Raw genomic sequence first — 19,475 nt, forward strand, 5'->3', positions numbered from 1 at the left:
TCCAGACTCCCATGGTTCAGCTGGAGATCTCTGGTCTGCTGCCCTAGCCCAGCCCAAGACGGCGCATTCCTCCTGGCCTCACGTCCTACCCACCACCCTGGCTTCCCCCTGGCCTCCTGGGCCTCTCACCACAACACTGTCAGAACCAGACTAACAATGACTAGCTCTCTAAACCTCTACCTGTAAAGACTAGCCAGCTGTGATCTAAACTGTAATATTCTATTCTAAACTATTATATTGGGAGTCTAAATAATAACCATGCATGTCAGTAATTGTCACCTCATAACAGTTGAGGTGCCTTGAGAATAGCAGCTCTTAACTCATAATAGCAGGACTCTGAATCAGAGGGGTTGGGATAAAATGCAGAAAACATTTAGGTTGAATGCATTCAGTTGTCCAACTAACTAGGTATCCCCTTCCCTTTCCCCCTTCAATTCATGAATCAACATATAAAATTGTGGACTTCAAAAGTACATTTTTTGTTGTTGTTGCTTGATCACTTTTCTTTTGGAGCAGCACATTCAAGAGGTATTATGAAAACCATAACCCATGAAATGAAAGAGTCCTAAAATGAGAGGTAGTGTTGTGTTGAGACTGTCTTCTCCTGCTCCAAGAGGAGTGTAGTCTGCAGCCCAAATGACACCCTATTCCATACATAGTGCACTACTTTTGACCAGAGCCTTATGGGGTGCCATTTGGGATGCAGGTCAGCTGAATGGTCTCTCTGTAGAACGTCTAGAGAGGAAACGGAACTCCATCCTAATACTCGGAAACTTTCAAATAAAGACCATAATTCAAGCTTCGTTAAGCACCAGATATTACACAACAAACAGGCCCACTGTGGACGTTTTATTTTCAGGGTTCTTTGGAGCCCAAGGAATGATTGATTACTACACACATATTGAAACACACACACTCATATACTCACACAGAGGCTGCTTTTCTCGTCGTTAAGATAAAGAATCTCCTGGAAACTTAATATGACACTGTCTCTCTTGGAATAATTTCCGCTGATATTTTGGGGGAAGGGCTGGGTTGGTTTGTAGAGTATAGCAGGGTAGGTTGGCCATAAGGGCTGTTCATAAGGGGTAGGTGTAACACATAGGGGGGGGGGGGGGGGGTTATGGTGGGTTTTGCTGCCAAAAAGCCAAAGAGAGAATCCCGACCCTCACCCAATCAGAGCATAGGTCATCCCTTTCCCTCGCCCAATGAGAACACAGATCCGGTGAGGTTCATCGAGCCAGGACAGACAGGACTACGAGGATCCTGGGACCTGGTTTATGAGTTTCAGACCGCCAGAGTGGAGGAATATGAAAACCAACAGCAGGACTGACTGGCCTCCCAGTTCTGACCCACACACACAAGACAGAAACCACAGCCATATTTGGATGCATACAGTAGACATACATATTCTCACAATATAATGTTCTGGCCAGAAGAATAGTACTGTCTCTATGGTAATATGGAGTGCAGGGCCAAGAGACCACATATATCCAAAAACACCATCATCATTCAACCATGGTTTGGATCAGGGTTGTGTTGTATTAGCACAGAGGATTAGTCCTTAACTTAGAACACCTCACATATAGGGTTCTCCTTGGTCTGCTTATAGGGCCCAGAGTTTTCCTTGGAAAGGTCACAGGAAAAACACCCGTCCAACTTATTGAACCCACATAACCCAGGTACTGTATTGCCTCTAGTATCTTTATAGGCAGGGATCCAGCTGGTTCACTGAGTGATGTGATCTGTCAATTGTGTCACTCTATCACAGTAGATATGAAGTACAGTCAGTTAGTCAGCCAGCATCACTGAACCGGATAGTTGAGTCTCCATGCCAACCATCAGAAAGGTTACCAAAACACCACCTGCACTGGCATTCCTCTCCCATCACTACTGCTATTGTATTAGTGTCACAGTCCCTCTCTCTTCTAAATCAGGATGCGTTAATGAGAGATTTAGTGACGTGTTTGTCTGTGTCTGTGTGTACGTGTGTGTGTGTGTGTGTGTGTGTGTGAGAGTGTGTGTTTCTGATGACCGTCTTATGCTAGTCTCACCCCGAAATGACAGACATCCCTAAGTTTACACCTATAGGTCACCCCGATGACAGATTCCTGACACACACACACACTGCACTGAAAGACATTTGCTGAATTGATGTGGGTGATGTGATGTACGTTAGCTAACGGGTAGCATTCCATCTTAGGGAAGCTGTACTCTTATCAAGTCTGCATCCATCCGCTTTACTTCAAACGCTCACAGGTATGTATGCTTTCCTTCAAACTATTTCACAGGTATGTATGCTTTACTTCAAACGCTCACAGGTATGTATGCTTTACTTCAAACGCTCACAGGTATGTATGCTTTCCTTCAAACTATTTCACAGGTATGTATGCTTTACTTCAAACTATTTCACAGGTATGTATGCTTTACTTCAAACTATTTCACAGGTATGTATGCTTTACTTCAAACGCTCACAGGTATGTATGCTTTACTTCAAACTATTTCACAGGTATGTATGCTTTACTTCAAACGCTTACAAGTATGTATGCTTTACTTCAAGCTATTTCACAGGTATGTATGCTTTACTTCAAACGCTTACAAGTATGTATGCTTTACTTAAAACTATTTCACAGGTATGTATGCTTTACTTCAAACTATTTCACAGGTATGTATGCTTTACTTCAAACTATTTCACAGGTATGTATGCTTTACTTCAAACTATTTCACAGGTATGTATGCTTTACTTCAAACTATTTCACAGGTATGTATGCTTTACTTCAAACGCTTACAGGTATGTATGCTTTACTTCAAACGCTTACAGGTATGTATGCTTTACTTCAAACGCTTACAAGTATGTATGCTTTACTTCAAACTATTTCACAGGTATGTATGCTTTACTTCAAACTATTTCACAGGTATGTATGCTTTACTTCAAACTATTTCACAGGTATGTATGCTTTACTTCAAACGCTTACAGGTATGTATGCTTTACTTCAAACGCTTACAAGTATGTATGCTTTACTTCAAACGCTTATAGGTATGTATGCTTTACTTCAAACGCTTATAGGTATGTATGCTTTACTTCAAACGCTTATAGGTATGTATGCTTTACTTCAAACGCTTACAGGTATGTATGCTTTACTTCAAACGCTTACAGGTATGTATGCTTTACTTCAAACGCTTACAGGTATGTATGCTTTACTTCAAACGCTTACAGGTATGTATGCTTTACTTCAAACGCTTACAGGTATGTATGCTTTACTTCAAACGCTTACAAGTATGTATGCTTTACTTCAAACGCTTATAGGTATGTATGCTTTACTTCAAACGCTTACAGGTATGTATGCTTTACTTCAAACGCTTACAGGTATGTATGCTTTACTTCAAACGCTTACAGGTATGTATGCTTTACTTCAAACGCTTACAGGTATGTATGCTTTACTTCAAACGCTTACAGGTATGTATGCTTTACTTCAAACGCTTACAAGTATGTATGCTTTACTTCAAACGCTTACAGGTATGTATGCTTTACTTCAAACGCTTACAAGTATGTATGCTTTACTTCAAACGCTTACAAGTATGTATGCTTTACTTCAAACGCTTACAGGTATGTATGCTTTACTTCAAACGCTTACAGGTATGTATGCTTTACTTCAAACGCTCACAGGTATGTATGCTTTACTTCAAACTATTTCACAGGTATGTATGCTTTACTTCAAACGCTTACAGGTATGTATGCTTTACTTCAAACGCTTACAGGTATGTATGCTTTACTTCAAACGCTTACAGGTATGTATGCTTTACTTCAAACGCTTACAGGTATGTATGCTTTACTTCAAACGCTTACAGGTATGTATGCTTTACTTCAAACGCTTACAAGTATGTATGCTTTACTTCAAACGCTTACAAGTATGTATGCTTTACTTCAAACTATTTCACAGGTATGTATGCTTTACTTCAAACGCTTACAGGTATGTATGCTTTACTTCAAACGCTTACAGGTATGTATGCTTTACTTCAAACGCTCACAGGTATGTATGCTTTACTTCAAACGCTTACAGGTATGTATGCTTTACTTCAAACGCTTACAGGTATGTATGCTTTACTTCAAACGCTTACAGGTATGTATGCTTTACTTCAAACGCTTACAGGTATGTATGCTTTACTTCAAACGCTCACAGGTATGTATGCTTTACTTCAAACGCTTACAGGTATGTATGCTTTACTTCAAACGCTCACAGGTATGTATGCTTTACTTCAAACGCTCACAGGTATGTAGGCTTTACTTCAAACGCTCACAGGTATGTATGCTTTACTTCAAACTATTTCACAGGTTTGCGAACCCAACTACTCCAGTTAAGCCATGGTTATGTTCTCTTTAGCTCTGTGTAGTTTATTCTTCCTCCTAGCTTTTATCGCTCTGTCTATGCAAAGAGGAGCGGGACAGATCTAGGAGTGGAAATAAATAGGAGCAGGACAGATCTAGGAGTGGAAATAAAGAAGAGTGGGACAGATCTAGGAGTGGAAATAAATAGGAGCAGGACAGATCTAGGAGTGGAAATAAAGAAGAGAGGGACAGATCTAGGAGTGTAAATAAAGAAGAGAGGGACAGATCTAGGAGTGTAAATAAAGAAGAGTGGGACAGATCTAGGAGTGGAAATAAAGAGGAGAGGGACAGATCTAGGAGCGTAAATAAAGAGGAGAGGGACAGATCTAGGAGTGTAAATAAAGAAGAGAGGGACAGATCTAGGAGTGTAAATAAAGAGGAGTGGGACAGATCTAGGAGTGTAAATAAAGAGGAGAGGGACAGATCTAGGAGCGTAAATAAAGAGGAGAGGGACAGATCTAGGAGTGTAAATAAAGAGGAGAGGGACAGATCTAGGAGTGTAAATAAAGAGGAGAGGGACAGATCTAGGAGTGTAAATAAAGAGGAGAGGGACAGATCTAGGAGCGTAAATAAAGAGGAGAGGGACAGATCTAGGAGCGTAAATAAAGAGGAGAGGGACAGATCTAGGAGTGTAAATAAAGAGGAGAGGGACAGATCTAGGAGTGTAAATAAAGAAGAGAGGGACAGATCTAGGAGTGTAAATAAAGAGGAGTGGGACAGATCTAGGAGTGTAAATAAAGAGTAGAGGGACAGATCTAGGAGTGTAAATAAAGAGGAGGGACAGATCTAGGAGTGTAAATAAAGAGGAGAGGGACAGATCTAGGAGTGTAAATAAAGAGGAGAGGGACAGATCTAGGAGCGTAAATAAAGAGGAGAGGAACAGATCTAGGAGTGTAAATAAAGAGGAGAGGGACATCTAGGAGTGTAAATAAAGAGGAGATGGACAGATCTAGGAGTGTAAATAGAGGAGAGGGACATCTAGGAGTGTAAATAAAGAGGAGATGGACAGATCTAGGAGTGTAAATAAAGAGGAGAGGGACAGATCTAGGAGTGTAAATAAAGAAGAGAGGGACAGATCTAGGAGTGTAAATAAATAGGAGAGGGACAGATCTAGGAGTGGAAATAAAGAAGAGAGGGACAGATCTAGGAGTGGAAATAAAGAGGAGAGGGACAGATCTAGGAGTGTAAATAAAGAGGAGAGGGACAGATCTAGGAGTGTAAATAAAGAAGAGAGGGACAGATCTAGGAGTGGAAAAAAAGAAGAGAGGGACAGATTTAGGAGTGTAAATAAAGAGGAGAGGGACAGATCTAGGAGTGGAAATAAAGAGGAGAGGAACAGATCTAGGAGTGTAAATAAAGAAGAGAGGAACAGATCTAGGAGTGTAAATAAAGAAGAGAGGGACAGATCTAGGAGTGGAAATAAAGAAGAGAGGGACAGATCTAGGAGGGTAAATAAATAGGAGAGGGACAGATCTAGGAGTGGAAATAAAGAGGAGAGGGACAGATCTAGGAGTGGAAATAAAGAAGAGAGGGACAGATCTAGGAGTGTAAATAAAGAGGAGAGGGACAGATCTAGGAGTGTAAATAAAGAGGAGCGGGACAGATCTAGGAGTGGAAATAAAGAAGAGAGGGACAGATCTAGGAGTGGAAATAAAGAAGAGAGGGACAGATCTAGGAGTGGAAATAAAGAAGAGAGGGACAGATCTAGGAGTGGAAATAAAGAAGAGCGGGACAGATCTAGGAGTGGAAATAAAGAAGAGAGGGACAGATCTAGGAGTGGAAATAAAGAAGAGAGGGACAGATCTAGGAGTGGAAATAAAGCCTGCTGTTCTCTCTGTTCTCTCTCCTGTTTTTACTGCATCGTCCTGCTGCTGTGTCTACAGTAGGTTATAATGGGCGAAGTGTGTTACAATAGACTTTCCTCTTTCTAATTGGTCACTGCATTTAGTACAAACAGTCAGCATTGATATTAGACAGTTAGCAACACATTTTATAGAATATCAGGTACAGTACCTATAAGGAAAGTTAGAGTTCGTGTCCGTAAAAGTGTCCATGAATGACATGATTACATTGGGTAACAAATACAGGTGTCTAGAGAGCATTTCTGTGACTGAGTTCTTAAAGGCCAAAGAGATACACCTTTCTACATTAGTTGATAAGCCAAAGACCGTATCTTACAATAAGTGAATGAATGGTCAGTGTGTATTGTATGATGTGTGGGTGGGTTGTGTTGGAGGGAATGTGTGTACGTGTATTGTATGATGTGTGGGTGGGTTGTGTTGGAGGGAATGTGTGTACGTGTATTGTATGATGTGTGGGTGGGTTGTGTTGGAGGGAATGTGTGTACGTGTATTGTATGATGTGTGGGTGGGTTGTGTTGGAGGGAATGTGTGTACGTGTATTGTATGATGTGTGGGTGGGTTGTGTTGGAGGGAATGTGTGTACGTGTATTGTATGATGTGTGGGTGGGTTGTGTTGGAGGGAATGTGTGTACGTGTATTGTATGATGTGTGGGTGGGTTGTGTTGGAGGGAATGTGTGTACGTGTATTGTATGATGTGTTGGTGGGTTGTGTTGGAGGGAATGTGTGTACGTGTATTGTATGATGTGTGGGTGGGTTGTGTTGGAGGGAATGTGTGTACGTGTATTGTATGATGTGTTGGTGGGTTGTGTTGGAGGGAATGTGTGTACGTGTATTGTATGATGTGTGGGTGGGTTGTGTTGGAGGGAATGTGTGTATGTGTATTGTATGATGTGTGGGTGGGTTGTGTTGGAGGGAATGTGTGTACGTGTATTGTATGATGTGTGGGTGGGTTGTGTTGGAGGGAATGTGTGTACGTGTATTGTATGATGTGTTGGTGGGTTGTGTTGGAGGGAATGTGTGTACGTGTATTGTATGATGTGTGGGTGGGTTGTGTTGGAGGGAATGTGTGTACGTGTATTGTATGATGTGTGGGTGGGTTGTGTTGGAGGGAATGTGTGTACGTGTATTGTATGATGTGTGGGTGGGTTGTGTTGGAGGGAATGTGTGTACGTGTATTGTATGATGTGTGGGTGGGTTGTGTTGGAGGGAATGTGTGTATGTGTATTGTATGATGTGTGGGTGGGTTGTGTTGGAGGGAATGTGTGTATGTGTATTGTATGATGTGTGGGTGGGTTGTGTTGGAGGGAATGTGTGTACGTGTATTGTATGATGTGTGGGTGGGTTGTGTTGGAGGGAATGTGTGTACGTGTATTGTATGATATGTGGGTGGGTTGTGTTGGAGGGAATGTGTGTATGTGTATTGTATGATGTGTGGGTGGGTTGTGTTGGAGGGAATGTGTGTATGTGTATTGTATGATGTGTGGGTGGGTTGTGTTGGAGGGAATGTGTGTACGTGTATTGTATGATGTGTGGGTGGGTTGTGTTGGAGGGAATGTGTGTACGTGTATTGTATGATGTGTGGGTGGGTTGTGTTGGAGGGAATGTGTGTACGTGTATTGTATGATGTGTGGGTGGGTTGTGTTGGAGGGAATGTGTGTACGTGTATTGTATGATGTGTGGGTGGGTTGTGTTGGAGGGAATGTGTGTACGTGTATTGTATGATGTGTGGGTGGGTTGTGTTGGAGGGAATGTGTGTACGTGACTTGGATGAACTGTAATTTTCACATACATATTACTCATGGTGGGAACACCTTCGTCTCTGAGCTGTGTGACTGTAGGCCCAATCCAGAGCTGTCAATCAAATGACAGCAGAGAAGAATAACCTCCTGTTCATACCTGTGCCAACCCCAATGACATCATCAAATCAGTGACATCACAAAACAGGTTTCAACCCCCAACATTCTGAGAAATACATTCTTGGCTTCATCCTAGAACTTGAAACTCTTAAATCATCTCGCTATTCAATGTGTCGTTAATCAAACCCAGTGACACACAAGGTAAAGCTCAGAGACAAAAAGATAGATAGGCAGTTTATCACATTATCTTTTTTGGGCAGGCGTCAAACCACTCCTTTTAACGGGTATGAGAAACAGAGACTAGAGAGGTTTCCATAAAAGAATGTCATCCACAATTAAACACTAATCTGTCTCTCCCTCTGCACCCCTCTCTCTCTGTAACAAACCAAGCTCAACTAACCACCGTCTCACTGTCTACCTGGCCGTTGTCTCACTGTCTACCTGACCGTTGTCTCACTGTCTACCTGACCGTTGTCTCACTGTCTACCTGACCGTTGTCTCACTGTCTACCTGACCGTTGTCTCACTGTCTACCTGACCGTTGTCTCACTGTCTACCTGACCGTTGTCTCACTGTCTACCTGACCGTTGTCACACTGTCTACCTGACTGTTGTCTCACTGTCTACCTGACTGTAGTCTCACTGTCTACTTGACTGTTGTCTCACTGTCTACTTGACTGTTGTCTCATATCATTCTGACAGACAGTGATACAGCCAGAGAGGGACAGTAGATACAGCCAGAGAGGGACAGCAGAGACACCAGCAGAGAGAAAGAGATACGGAAAGGAGGAGAAGTTAGAAACAGAGCAACAGGTAAAGAGGAAAGGGAGAGAAAGGGCCGTGGGGTGAGACAGGGATGCAGCTTGAGCCCCACCCTCTTCAATATATATATCAACAAATTGGCGAGGGCACTAGAACAGTCTGCAGCACCCGGCCTCACCCAACTAGAAGTCAAATGTCTACTGTTTGCTGATGATCTGGTGCTTCTGTCCCTAACCAATGAGGGCCTAAAGCAGCACCTAGATCATCTGCACAGATTCGGTCAGGCCCTGACAGTAAATCTCAATAATGGTGATCCAAAAAAGGTACAGTTGCCAGGACCACGAATACAAATTTCATCTAGACATCGTTGCCCTAGAGCACACAAAAAATTAAACATACAGTTGAAGTCGGAAGTTTACATACACCTTAGCCAAATACATTTAAACTCCGTTTTCACAATTCCTGACATTTAATCCTAGTAAAAATTCTCTGTTTTAGGCCAGTTAGGATCACCACTTTATTTTAAGAATGTGAAATGTCAGAATAATAGTAGAGAGAATGATTTATTTCAGCTTTTATTTCTTTCATCCCATTCCCAGTGGGTCAGAAGTTTACATACTCTCAATTAGTATTTGATACCAGTGCCTTTAAATTGTTTAACTTGGGTCAAACGTTTCAGGTAGACTTCCACAAGCTTCCCACAATAAGTTGGGTGAATTGTGGCACATTCCTTCTGACCGAGCTGGTGTAACTGAGTCAGGTTTGTAGGCCTACTTGCTCGCACATGCTTTTTCAGATCTGCCCACAAATATTTTATAGGATTGAGGTCAGGGCTTTGTGATGGCCACTCCAATACCTTGACTTTGTTGTCTGTATGCCATTTTGCCACAACTTTGGAAGTATGCTTAGGGTCATTGTGACCAAGCTTTAACTTCCTGACTGATGTCTTGATATGTTGCTTCAATATATCCACATCATTTTTCTTCCTCATGATGCCTTCTATTTTGTGAAGGGCACCAGTCCCTCCTGTAGCAAAGCACCCCCACAACATGATGCTGCCACCCCCGTGCTTCACCTTTGGGATGGTGTTCTTCGGCATGCAAGCCTCCCCTTTTTCCTCTTTGTCCCCATGTGCAGTTGCAAACCGTAGTCTGGCTTTTTTTATGACGGTTTTGGAGCAGTGGCTTCTTCCTTGCTGAGCAGCCTTTCAGGTTCTGTCGATATAGGACTCGTTTTACTGTGCATATAGATACTTTTGTACCTGTTTCCTCTAGCATCTTCACAAGGTCCTTTGCTGTTGTTCTGGGATTGATTTATTACAAATACCTAGGTGTCTGGTTGGACTGTAAATTCTCCTTCCAGACTCACATCAAACATCTCCAATCCAAAGTTAAATCTAGAATTGGCTTCCTATTTCGCAACAAAGCATCCTTCACTCATGCTGCCAAACATACCCTCGTAAAACTGACCCTCCTACCGATCCTCGACTTCGGCGATGTCATTTACAAAATAGCCTCCAATACCCTACTCAATAAACTGGATGCAGTCTATCACAGTGCCATCCGTTTTGTCACCAAAGCCCCATATACTACCCACCACTGCGACCTGTACACTCTCGTTGGCTGGCCCTCGCTTTATACTCGTCGTCAAACCCACTGGCTCCAGGTCATCTACAAGACCCTGCTAGGTAAAGTCCCCCCTTATCTCAGCTCGCTGGTCACCATAGCAGCACCCACCTGTAGCACATGCTCCAGCAGGTATATCTCTCTGGTCACCCCCAAAGCCAATTCCTCCTTTGGCTGCCTCTGCTGCCAATGACTGGAACGAACTACAAAAATCTCTGAAACTGGAAACACTTATCTCCCTCACTAGCTTTAAGCACCAGCTGTCAGAGCAGCTCACAGATTACTGCACCTGTACATAGCCATCTATAATTTAGCCCAAACAACTACCTCTTCCCCTACTGTATTTATTTATTTTGCTCCTTTGCACCCCATTATTTCTATTTCTACTTTGCACATTCGTCCACTGCAAATCTACCATTCTAGTGTTTTACTTGCTATATTGTATTTACTTCGCCACCATGGCCTTTTTTTGCCTTTACCTCCCTTATCTCACCTCATTTGCTCACATTGTATATAGACTGATTTTTCTACTGTATTATTGACTGTATGTTTGTTTTACTCCATGTGTAACTCTGTGTTGTTGTATGTGTCAAACTGCTTTGCTTCATCTTGGCCAGGTCGCAATTGTAAATGAGAACTTGTTCTCAACTTGCCTACCTGGTTAAATAAAGGTGAAATAAAAAATGTGCACTTTCGCACCAAAGTACGTTCATCTCTAGGAGACAGAACGCGTCTCCTTCCTGAGCGGTATGAGCGTCCTGTTGTTTGTACTATTGTTTGTACAGATGAATGTGGTACCTTCAGGCGTTTGGAAATTACTCCCAAGGATGAACCAAACTTTTGGATCTCTACAATTTTCTTTCTGAGGTCTTGGCTGATTTCGTTTGATTTTCCCATGATGTCAAGCAAAGAGGCACTGAGTTTAACTTCTTCGGGGTAGGGGGCAGCATTTTCACTTTTGGATAAATAGCGTGCCCAATTTCAACTTCCTTCTACTCATCCCCAGAATATAAGATATGCATATTATAAGTAGATTTGGATAGAAAACCCTCTAAAGTTTCTAAAACTGTTTGAATCATGTCTGTGAGTATCACAGAACTTATGTAGCAGGCAAAACCCCGAGGACTAACCATTCAGATTTCTTTTTTTTAGGTCACTGTCTGTTCAATGAGTTTTCATTGGGATACTAGATTTCTAATCAACCTGTTTGCAGTTCCTACCGCTTCCACTGGATGTCACCAGTCGTTGGAAATTGGTTGAGGTTATTCCTTTGTGCAATGAAGAAGTACGGCCATCTGGAATCAGTGTAACGTTATGTGTACTGTTTGAGAGTTGCGCAAGACTAGAAAAGTAGCGTTAGTTTGTTGTCCTCCTGTATTGAAAACAGATAGACCCATCTTCAATTTGATCAATTATTAACGTTTACAAATACCTTAAGTTGTATTACAAAAGTAGTTTGAAATGTTTTGGCAAAGTTTAGAGGTCATTTTTGATATATTTTGTAGTGACGTTGCGCAAATTGGAAGCTGTTTTTTTCTGGATCAAACGCGCCAAATAAATTGACAATTTGGATATATATGGACGGAATTAGTCGAACAAAAGGACCATTTGTGATGTTTATGGGACATATTGGAGTGGCAACAAAAGAAGCTCGTCAAAGGTAAGGCATGATTTATATTTTATTTCTGCATTTTGTGTTGCACCTGCAGGCTTGAAATATGCTACACTCTCTTTGTTTACTGTTGTGCTATCATCAGATAATAGCATCTTATGCTTTCGCCGAAAAGCCTTTTTGAAATCTGACATGTTGGCTGGATTCACAACGAGTGTAGCTTTAATTTGGTATCTTACATGTGTGATTTAATGAAAGTTTGATTTTATATCATTTTTTTTATTTTTTATTTGGCGCTCTACATTTTCCCTGGCTATTGGCCAAGTGGGACGCAAGCGTCCCACATATCCCAGAGAGGTTAACAAGGAATTTGTGGAGTGGTTGAAAAATTATTTTGAATGACTCCAACCTAAATGTAGGTAAACTCCCGACTTCAACTGTACCTCGGCCGAAACATCAGCACCACAGGTAACTTCCACAAAGCTGTGAACTATCTGAGAAACAAGGCAAGAAGGGCCTTCTATGCCATCAAAAATAACATAAAATTCGACATACCAATTAGGCTTTGGCTAAAAATATTTGAATCAGTTATGGAACCCATTGTCCTTTATGCTTGTGAGGTCTGGGGTCCGCTAAACAATCAAGAATTCACAAAATGGGACAAACACCAAATTGAGACTGCATGCAGAAATATCCTCAGTGTACAATGTAAAACACCCAAATAATGCATGCAGAGCAGAATTAGGCCGATATCCCAGAAAAGAGCAGTTCAATTCTACAACCACCTAAAAGGAAGTGATTCCCAAACCTTCCATAACAAAGCCATCACCTACAGAGAGATGAACCTGGAGAAGAGTCCCCTAAGCAAGCTGGTCCTGGGGTTCTGTTCACAAACACAAACAGACCCCACAGAGCCCCAGGACAGCAAAATAATTAGACCCAACCAAACCATGAGAAAACAAAAAGATAATTACTTGACACATTGGAAAGAATTCACAAAAAAACCCATTGCAAACTAGAATGCTATTTGGCCCTAAACAGAGAGTACACAGTGGCACAATACCTGACCACTGTGACTGACGCAAACTTAAGGAAAGCTTTGACTATGTAGAGACTCAGTGAGCATAGCCTTGCTATGAAGAAAGGCCGCCGTAGGCAGACCTGGCTCTCAAGAGAAGACAGGCTATGTGCACACTGCCCACATAAAAACGTGGAAACTGAGCTGCACTTCCTAACCTCCTGCCCAATGTATGACCATATTAGAGACACATATTTCCCTCAGATTACATAGACCCACAAAGAATTAGAAAACAAATCCAATTTTGATAAACTCCCAAATATATTGGGTGAAATACCACAGTGTGCCATCACAGCAGAAAGATGTGTGACTTGTTGCCACAAGAAAAGGGAAACCAGTGAAGAACAAACACCATTGTAAATAAAACCTATATTTATGTTTATTTATTTTGCCTTTTGTACTTTAACTATTTACACATCATTACAACAACGTATATAGACATAACAATACATTTGAAATGTCTTTATACTTTGGGAACCTTTGTGAGTGTAATGTTTACTGCAAATTTTTTATTGTTTGTTTCACTTTTGTTTATTATCTATTTCACTTGCTTTGGCAATGTAAACATATGTTTCCCATGCCAATAAAGCCCTTAAATTGAATTGAAGAAAAATACAGACCGAGAGAAAAGGAGACAACTTCTCATTTATCACCCCCCTCATCCCTCCTCCTCCCCCATCTGCCTGAGGGCCTTGAGGCAAACCACAGAGCTGAGCTGTCAATCACCACACAGCAGTTTATGCCAACAGCGACACATGAACCTGGAAATATGATGCATTAACACACGCACGCAAACACACAAAGTATTTTCGATACACTCATACAGACACAATGTTCACAGTATTCCAACTAACCCTAAACCTTCTCTTATCTCCATTTCTGCAGAGACAAACAAGTGAGAATCTCATCAGCTGCGACTTTCTCTCCCTAACCTCCAATTCTCTCTCCACCCATCAGAGGTTAGCCTTATCACATTTCTCATTAACAATCACATCCAACAGAAATATACAGCACACAGCACTTAAATACCATCTCCCCGACAACCAGAAATATCAAACATAAACCACACCTGAACACCTGTACGCTGTCCTGTACACTAGACTGTTTGTCTGAGCTCAACCTGAACCAACCACTGGGACTAGCTGTGTCTTGTACTGTGATGGACAAAGCCCAGAGTGAATGACAGCTCCATCACCTGAATGAAAGGTTAACAGATAGCAACGGGTAGACTACAGTTTATGGTTCAGGCAGTTTGTCTGAGACTCAACGAACATGTACAGCCAAACAAAGAAACTCTCTCTTATTCCACACAGAATGACTTCTAACCACTTTACGGTTTTAAATTGACCTGTCAGCAAATATCATGGGCTAGGCTATACTCCCTAACTAACCACACTACCTTCAATTTCACATATACACTGAAAATACAAAACATTAAGAACACCTGCTCTTTCCATGACAGACTGACAAGGTGAATCCACTTCAATCAGTGTAGATGGAGGAGGAGGAGACAGGTTAAATAAGGATTTTTAAGCCTTGAGACATGGATTGTGTACGTATGCCATTTAGAGGGTGAATGGGCAAAACAAAAAGAACTAGAACAAGAACTACAACGCTGCTGGGTTTTTCACGCTCTACAGTTTCCTGTGTGTATCAAGAACAGTCCACCACACAAAGGACATCCAGCCAACTTGACACAATTGTGGGAAGAATTGAAGACAACATGGGCCAGCATTCTCTCTACAGTACATGTATCAGTCACCCTCGACAACACCACCAGACCAGAACACACCTGCTCCCTCCCTCTGTGCATACTCCCCCCTTATCTACATCTCCCCTCCGCTGTCCCGAGGGGCTGGAGAGACGAATTATGAGCTCATGTCAGACACACATACTGACAGGGTTAATGACGAATTACACACACATTAGCACACAGCCTGGGGACACACTCACATACAGTATATAGATACGTTACAGACACACTCACATAGAGTATACAGTTGAAGTCGGAAGTTTACATACACTTAGGTTGGAGTCATTAGAACTCGTTTTTCAACCACTCCACACATTTCTTGTTAACAAACTATAGTTTTGGCAAGTCGGTTAGGACATCTACTTTGTGCATGACACAAGTAATTTTTCCAACAATTGTTTACAGAGAGATTATTTCACTTATAATTCACTGTCAAAGTGAATTATAATTCACATTCAAATTATAATTCAATTATAACTCACATTCAAAGTCTTGCCATACATTTTCAAGACGATTTATGTCAAAACTGTAACTAGGCCACTCATGAACATTCAATGTCGTCTTGGTAAGCAACTCCAGCATATATTTGGCCTTGTGTTTTACGTTATTGTCCCGCTGAAAGGTGAATTAATCTCCCAGTGTCTGTTGGAAAGCAGACAACCAGGTTTTCCTCTAGGATTTTGTGCTTAGCTCTATCCAATTTATTTTATCCCAAAACAATACCTAGTCCTTGCCGATGACAACCATAGTCATAACATGATGCAGCCACCACCATGCTTGAAAAAATGAAGAGTGGTACTCAGTGATGTAGTGGATTTGCCATAAACATACCGCTTTGTATTCAGGACATAAAGTACATTTCTTTGCCACATTTATTGCAGGTTTACTTTAGTGCCTTATTGCAAACAGGATACATGTTTTGGAATATTTGTATTCTGTACAGGCTTCCTTCTTTTCACTATGTCATTTGGGTTAGTATTGTGGAGTAACTCCAATGTTGTTGATCCATCCTCAGTTTTCTCCTATCACAGCCATTACACTCTGTAACGGTTTTAAAGTCACCATTGGCCTCATGGTGAAATCCCTGAGCGGTTTCCTTCCTCTCTGGGAACTGAGTTAGGAAGGACACCTGTAGCTATGTACTGACTGGGTGTATTGATACACCATCCAAATTGTAATTAATAACTTCACCATGCTGAAAGGGATATTCATTGTCTGCTTTTTTAAATGTTTTACTCATCTACCAATAGGTGCCTGTCTTTGCGAGCCATTGGAAAACCTACCTGGTATTTATGGCTTAATCTGTGTTTGAAATTCACTGTTCGACCTTACAGATAATTGTATGTGTGGGGTACAGAGATGAGGTAGTCATTAAAAAACGTATTTATTTTGTGACTTATTAAGCACATTTTTACTCCTGAACTTATGTAGTCTTGCCATAACAAAGGGGTTGAATACTTATTGACTCAAGACATTTCAGCTTTTCATTTTTAATTAATTGGTAAAAATGTCTAAAAACATTATTCCACGTTGACATTATGGGGTATTGTGTTTTAGCCAAGTGACACAAAATCTAAATTAATCCATTTTAAATTCAGGCTGTAACACAACAAAATGTGGAAACAGTCAAGTGGTGTGAATAACTTAGCTGTGCTAGTCACTTTTTCAATCATATTCTTGTTTGACTGAGTATTGTATCCTGACCCTTGAAACACCCACCCACCCACCCACCCACCCACCCACCCACCCACCCACCCACCCACCCACACACACACACACACACACACACACACACACACACACACACACACACACACACACACACACACACACACACACCCCCACACACACACACACACACACACACACCCACACACACACACACACACACACACACACACACACACACACACACACACACACACACGATGACAGGTACTTCCAGTTGAGCAGGGGAACAATGCTAAGCCGCAGGAGCAGTGTCACACACACTTCCTGTCTCAGGGGTCAGAGGCTAAATGCTCCTCATTATCTCCTCTTTCTCTTTAAATACTCTTATAACCTGCCTGCTTTCACCTGGAGTTACTGAGGGAAGGGAGAGTGAGTGAAAAGACACTCACAGAGACAAGGAGAGCAAGAGTGCAAATAATCAAGAATCCTCAAACTGTACAATACCCCTCTCTTCCTCTCCTCACCCCCCTGGATCTGTGTGATCATGTGTCCAAGTGTAAACTTTCTCTACCCAGTTCAACCAGTCTGTTTTACATCCATAACTAACTAAACGTCCTGCTCCTATTTCATCTCCAGACTATAAGAGAGAGGACTGACAGTGGTTCCCTCCGGTATCTACTTTCTCTCCCCAGACAGAGTACTTCATCCCCAGGTGTGTGTGGAAGTCCATCCCATCCATCAGTCACCAGTGATTCTTCTATAATCCTGCAGCATCACTCAGCTGGGTCCTAATCCTCCAGGGCCATCTCATAGTTCAGAGGGTCCTGCAGTTTAAACACTACCCTAATCCTGTCCCAAACACCCTGAGGCAATGCTACACCCCCCAGGGGAACCCCCAGACCCCCCCAGGGCACAGTGATGACAGAGGGATCTCTTTATCTCCATGTCTAGCTCTCTCCCTTTTTGGATATCACCCTCCCTCTCAACACAGTTCATCTTACAGACTCTGAGACGGTTCTTCACTCAACACAGAAAGACCTGCCGCAAACTGACCAATAAAATAAGGAATAAATCAAACTCACAGTACACATGTAATAAGATCACAACCGTAGAGTGTTGCGTGTCAAAATATGACTTGGCTTTCAGCATGTATTGACAGGATATCCATTACCTTCAGAGAAGACAACCAGATATTTCCAGCTGTTAAGAAAGCAACACAATGAGAGAGGGGGAGCTGGACCTACAGATGTCTACTGATCATGTTATGGCCGATAACTATATGGTCCCACACACAATCCCCGGAGAGCAGAAGAGTAAACAGTGATGTCATGATTCTATTAAAGAGCTGAACGCCAGGTATGAGGAGCAGGAAACAATGTGTTGAAAGAATAACAACCTGCAGCCATGTATTAAAGGGAACATCAGGCTATGAGCATGATACAAACATCCCATACTGTTCACTTCCTGCATTTCTCTGTCTGGAACACTCATTGTAATCACAAAAGACCCACAGATGGACTGAAACAAAGTCACACACCCCATCAGACAGAGGCCTTTGCGGCATTTGCCTGCTCTATAGAAGGACCCGAAAGTGAGACAGGCCAGGTTGGTGCATTACCACTTCACCATCTCCCAACACACACACACACACACACACACACACACACACACACACACACACACACACACACACACACACACACACACACACACACACACACACACACACACACGACTCACCACTTCAGTAGGACGGTAGTACTTGGAGTCCACCTTCACATGAATCACCCCTGTCTCCTGGCAACGACCAACCTCGTTCTCATCTTTCCCCTCCCACCTGGAGAGACAGATTGAGAGAAAGAGAGAGAAAGTGAGAGAGAGAGAGAGAGAGAGAGAGAGAGAGAGAGAGAGAGAGAGAGAGAGAGAGAAGAATGGTATGAGACAAAGTGAGAAAGAGAGCAAGAAAGAGGAAGAGGAGGAATGGAGGGAGAGAAATAAAGATTGAGAGAGAGGGGAGGAATGGAGGGAGAGAAAGAGGGGGAGGAATGGAGGGAGACAAAGAGAGAGAGGAATGTAGGGACAGAAAGAGGAATGGAGGGAGAGAAAGAGAGAGAGTGAGAGAGAAAGGGAGATGTTCATCAGTAAGTTGAGTGAGGGGAAACTCTCATAAACCACAGCTGTCCTGGGGTCTACCTCTTCTTCCCCCTCTATCACTCTTTACATGTGATCTTTCCCTCTTCCTCCCTCCTTCCTTTCGGTGTCTGTAGCAGACAAAACATGTCACACACATCTCTGTCTAAATGACCAGCCTGTATCACAACGTCTCTGTCTAAAAGATCTGCCTGTACTACAACATCTCTGTCTGAATGATCTGCCTGTACTACAACATCTCTGTCTAAATGACCAGCCTGTATCACAACGTCTCTGTCTGAATGATCTGCCTGTACCACAACATCTCTGTCTGAATGATCTGCCTGTACTACAACATCTCTGTCTGAATGATCTGCCTGTACTACAACATCTCTGTCTGAATGATCTGCCTGTACTACAACATCTCTGTCTGAATGATCTGCCTGTACCACAACATCTCTGTCTGAATGATCTGCCTGTACTACAACATCTCTGTCTAAATGATCTGCCTGTACCACAACATCTCTGTCTGAATGATCTGCCTGTACTACAACATCTCTGTCTGAATGATCTGCCTGTACTACAACATCTCTGTCTGAATGATCTGCCTGTACTACAACATCTCTGTCTGAATGATCTGCCTGTACTACAACATCTCTGTCTGAATGATCTGCCTGTACTACAACATCTCTGTCTGAATGATCTGCCTGTACTACAACATCTCTGTCTGAATGATCTGC

The 19,475-nt window shown here is 42.2% G+C and overlaps 1 protein-coding gene across 2 annotated transcripts in view; it reads right to left on the bottom strand.

The window, feature by feature from the left end:
- The window catches only part of gmds (GDP-mannose 4,6-dehydratase), a 234,279-nt gene that overhangs the window by 38,273 nt on the left and 176,531 nt on the right, over nt 1-19,475 (bottom strand). For both annotated transcript variants that reach the window (XM_039001967.1, XM_039001966.1), the window contains one exon: nt 18,346-18,442. In XM_039001967.1, the coding sequence (XP_038857895.1) occupies nt 18,346-18,442 (97 nt within the window). The remainder of the gene's footprint in view (nt 1-18,345; nt 18,443-19,475) is intronic.

Source organism: Salvelinus namaycush, chromosome 10 (assembly GCF_016432855.1).
Source record: "Salvelinus namaycush isolate Seneca chromosome 10, SaNama_1.0, whole genome shotgun sequence".
In the NCBI taxonomy this organism is placed as follows: domain Eukaryota; kingdom Metazoa; phylum Chordata; class Actinopteri; order Salmoniformes; family Salmonidae; genus Salvelinus; species Salvelinus namaycush.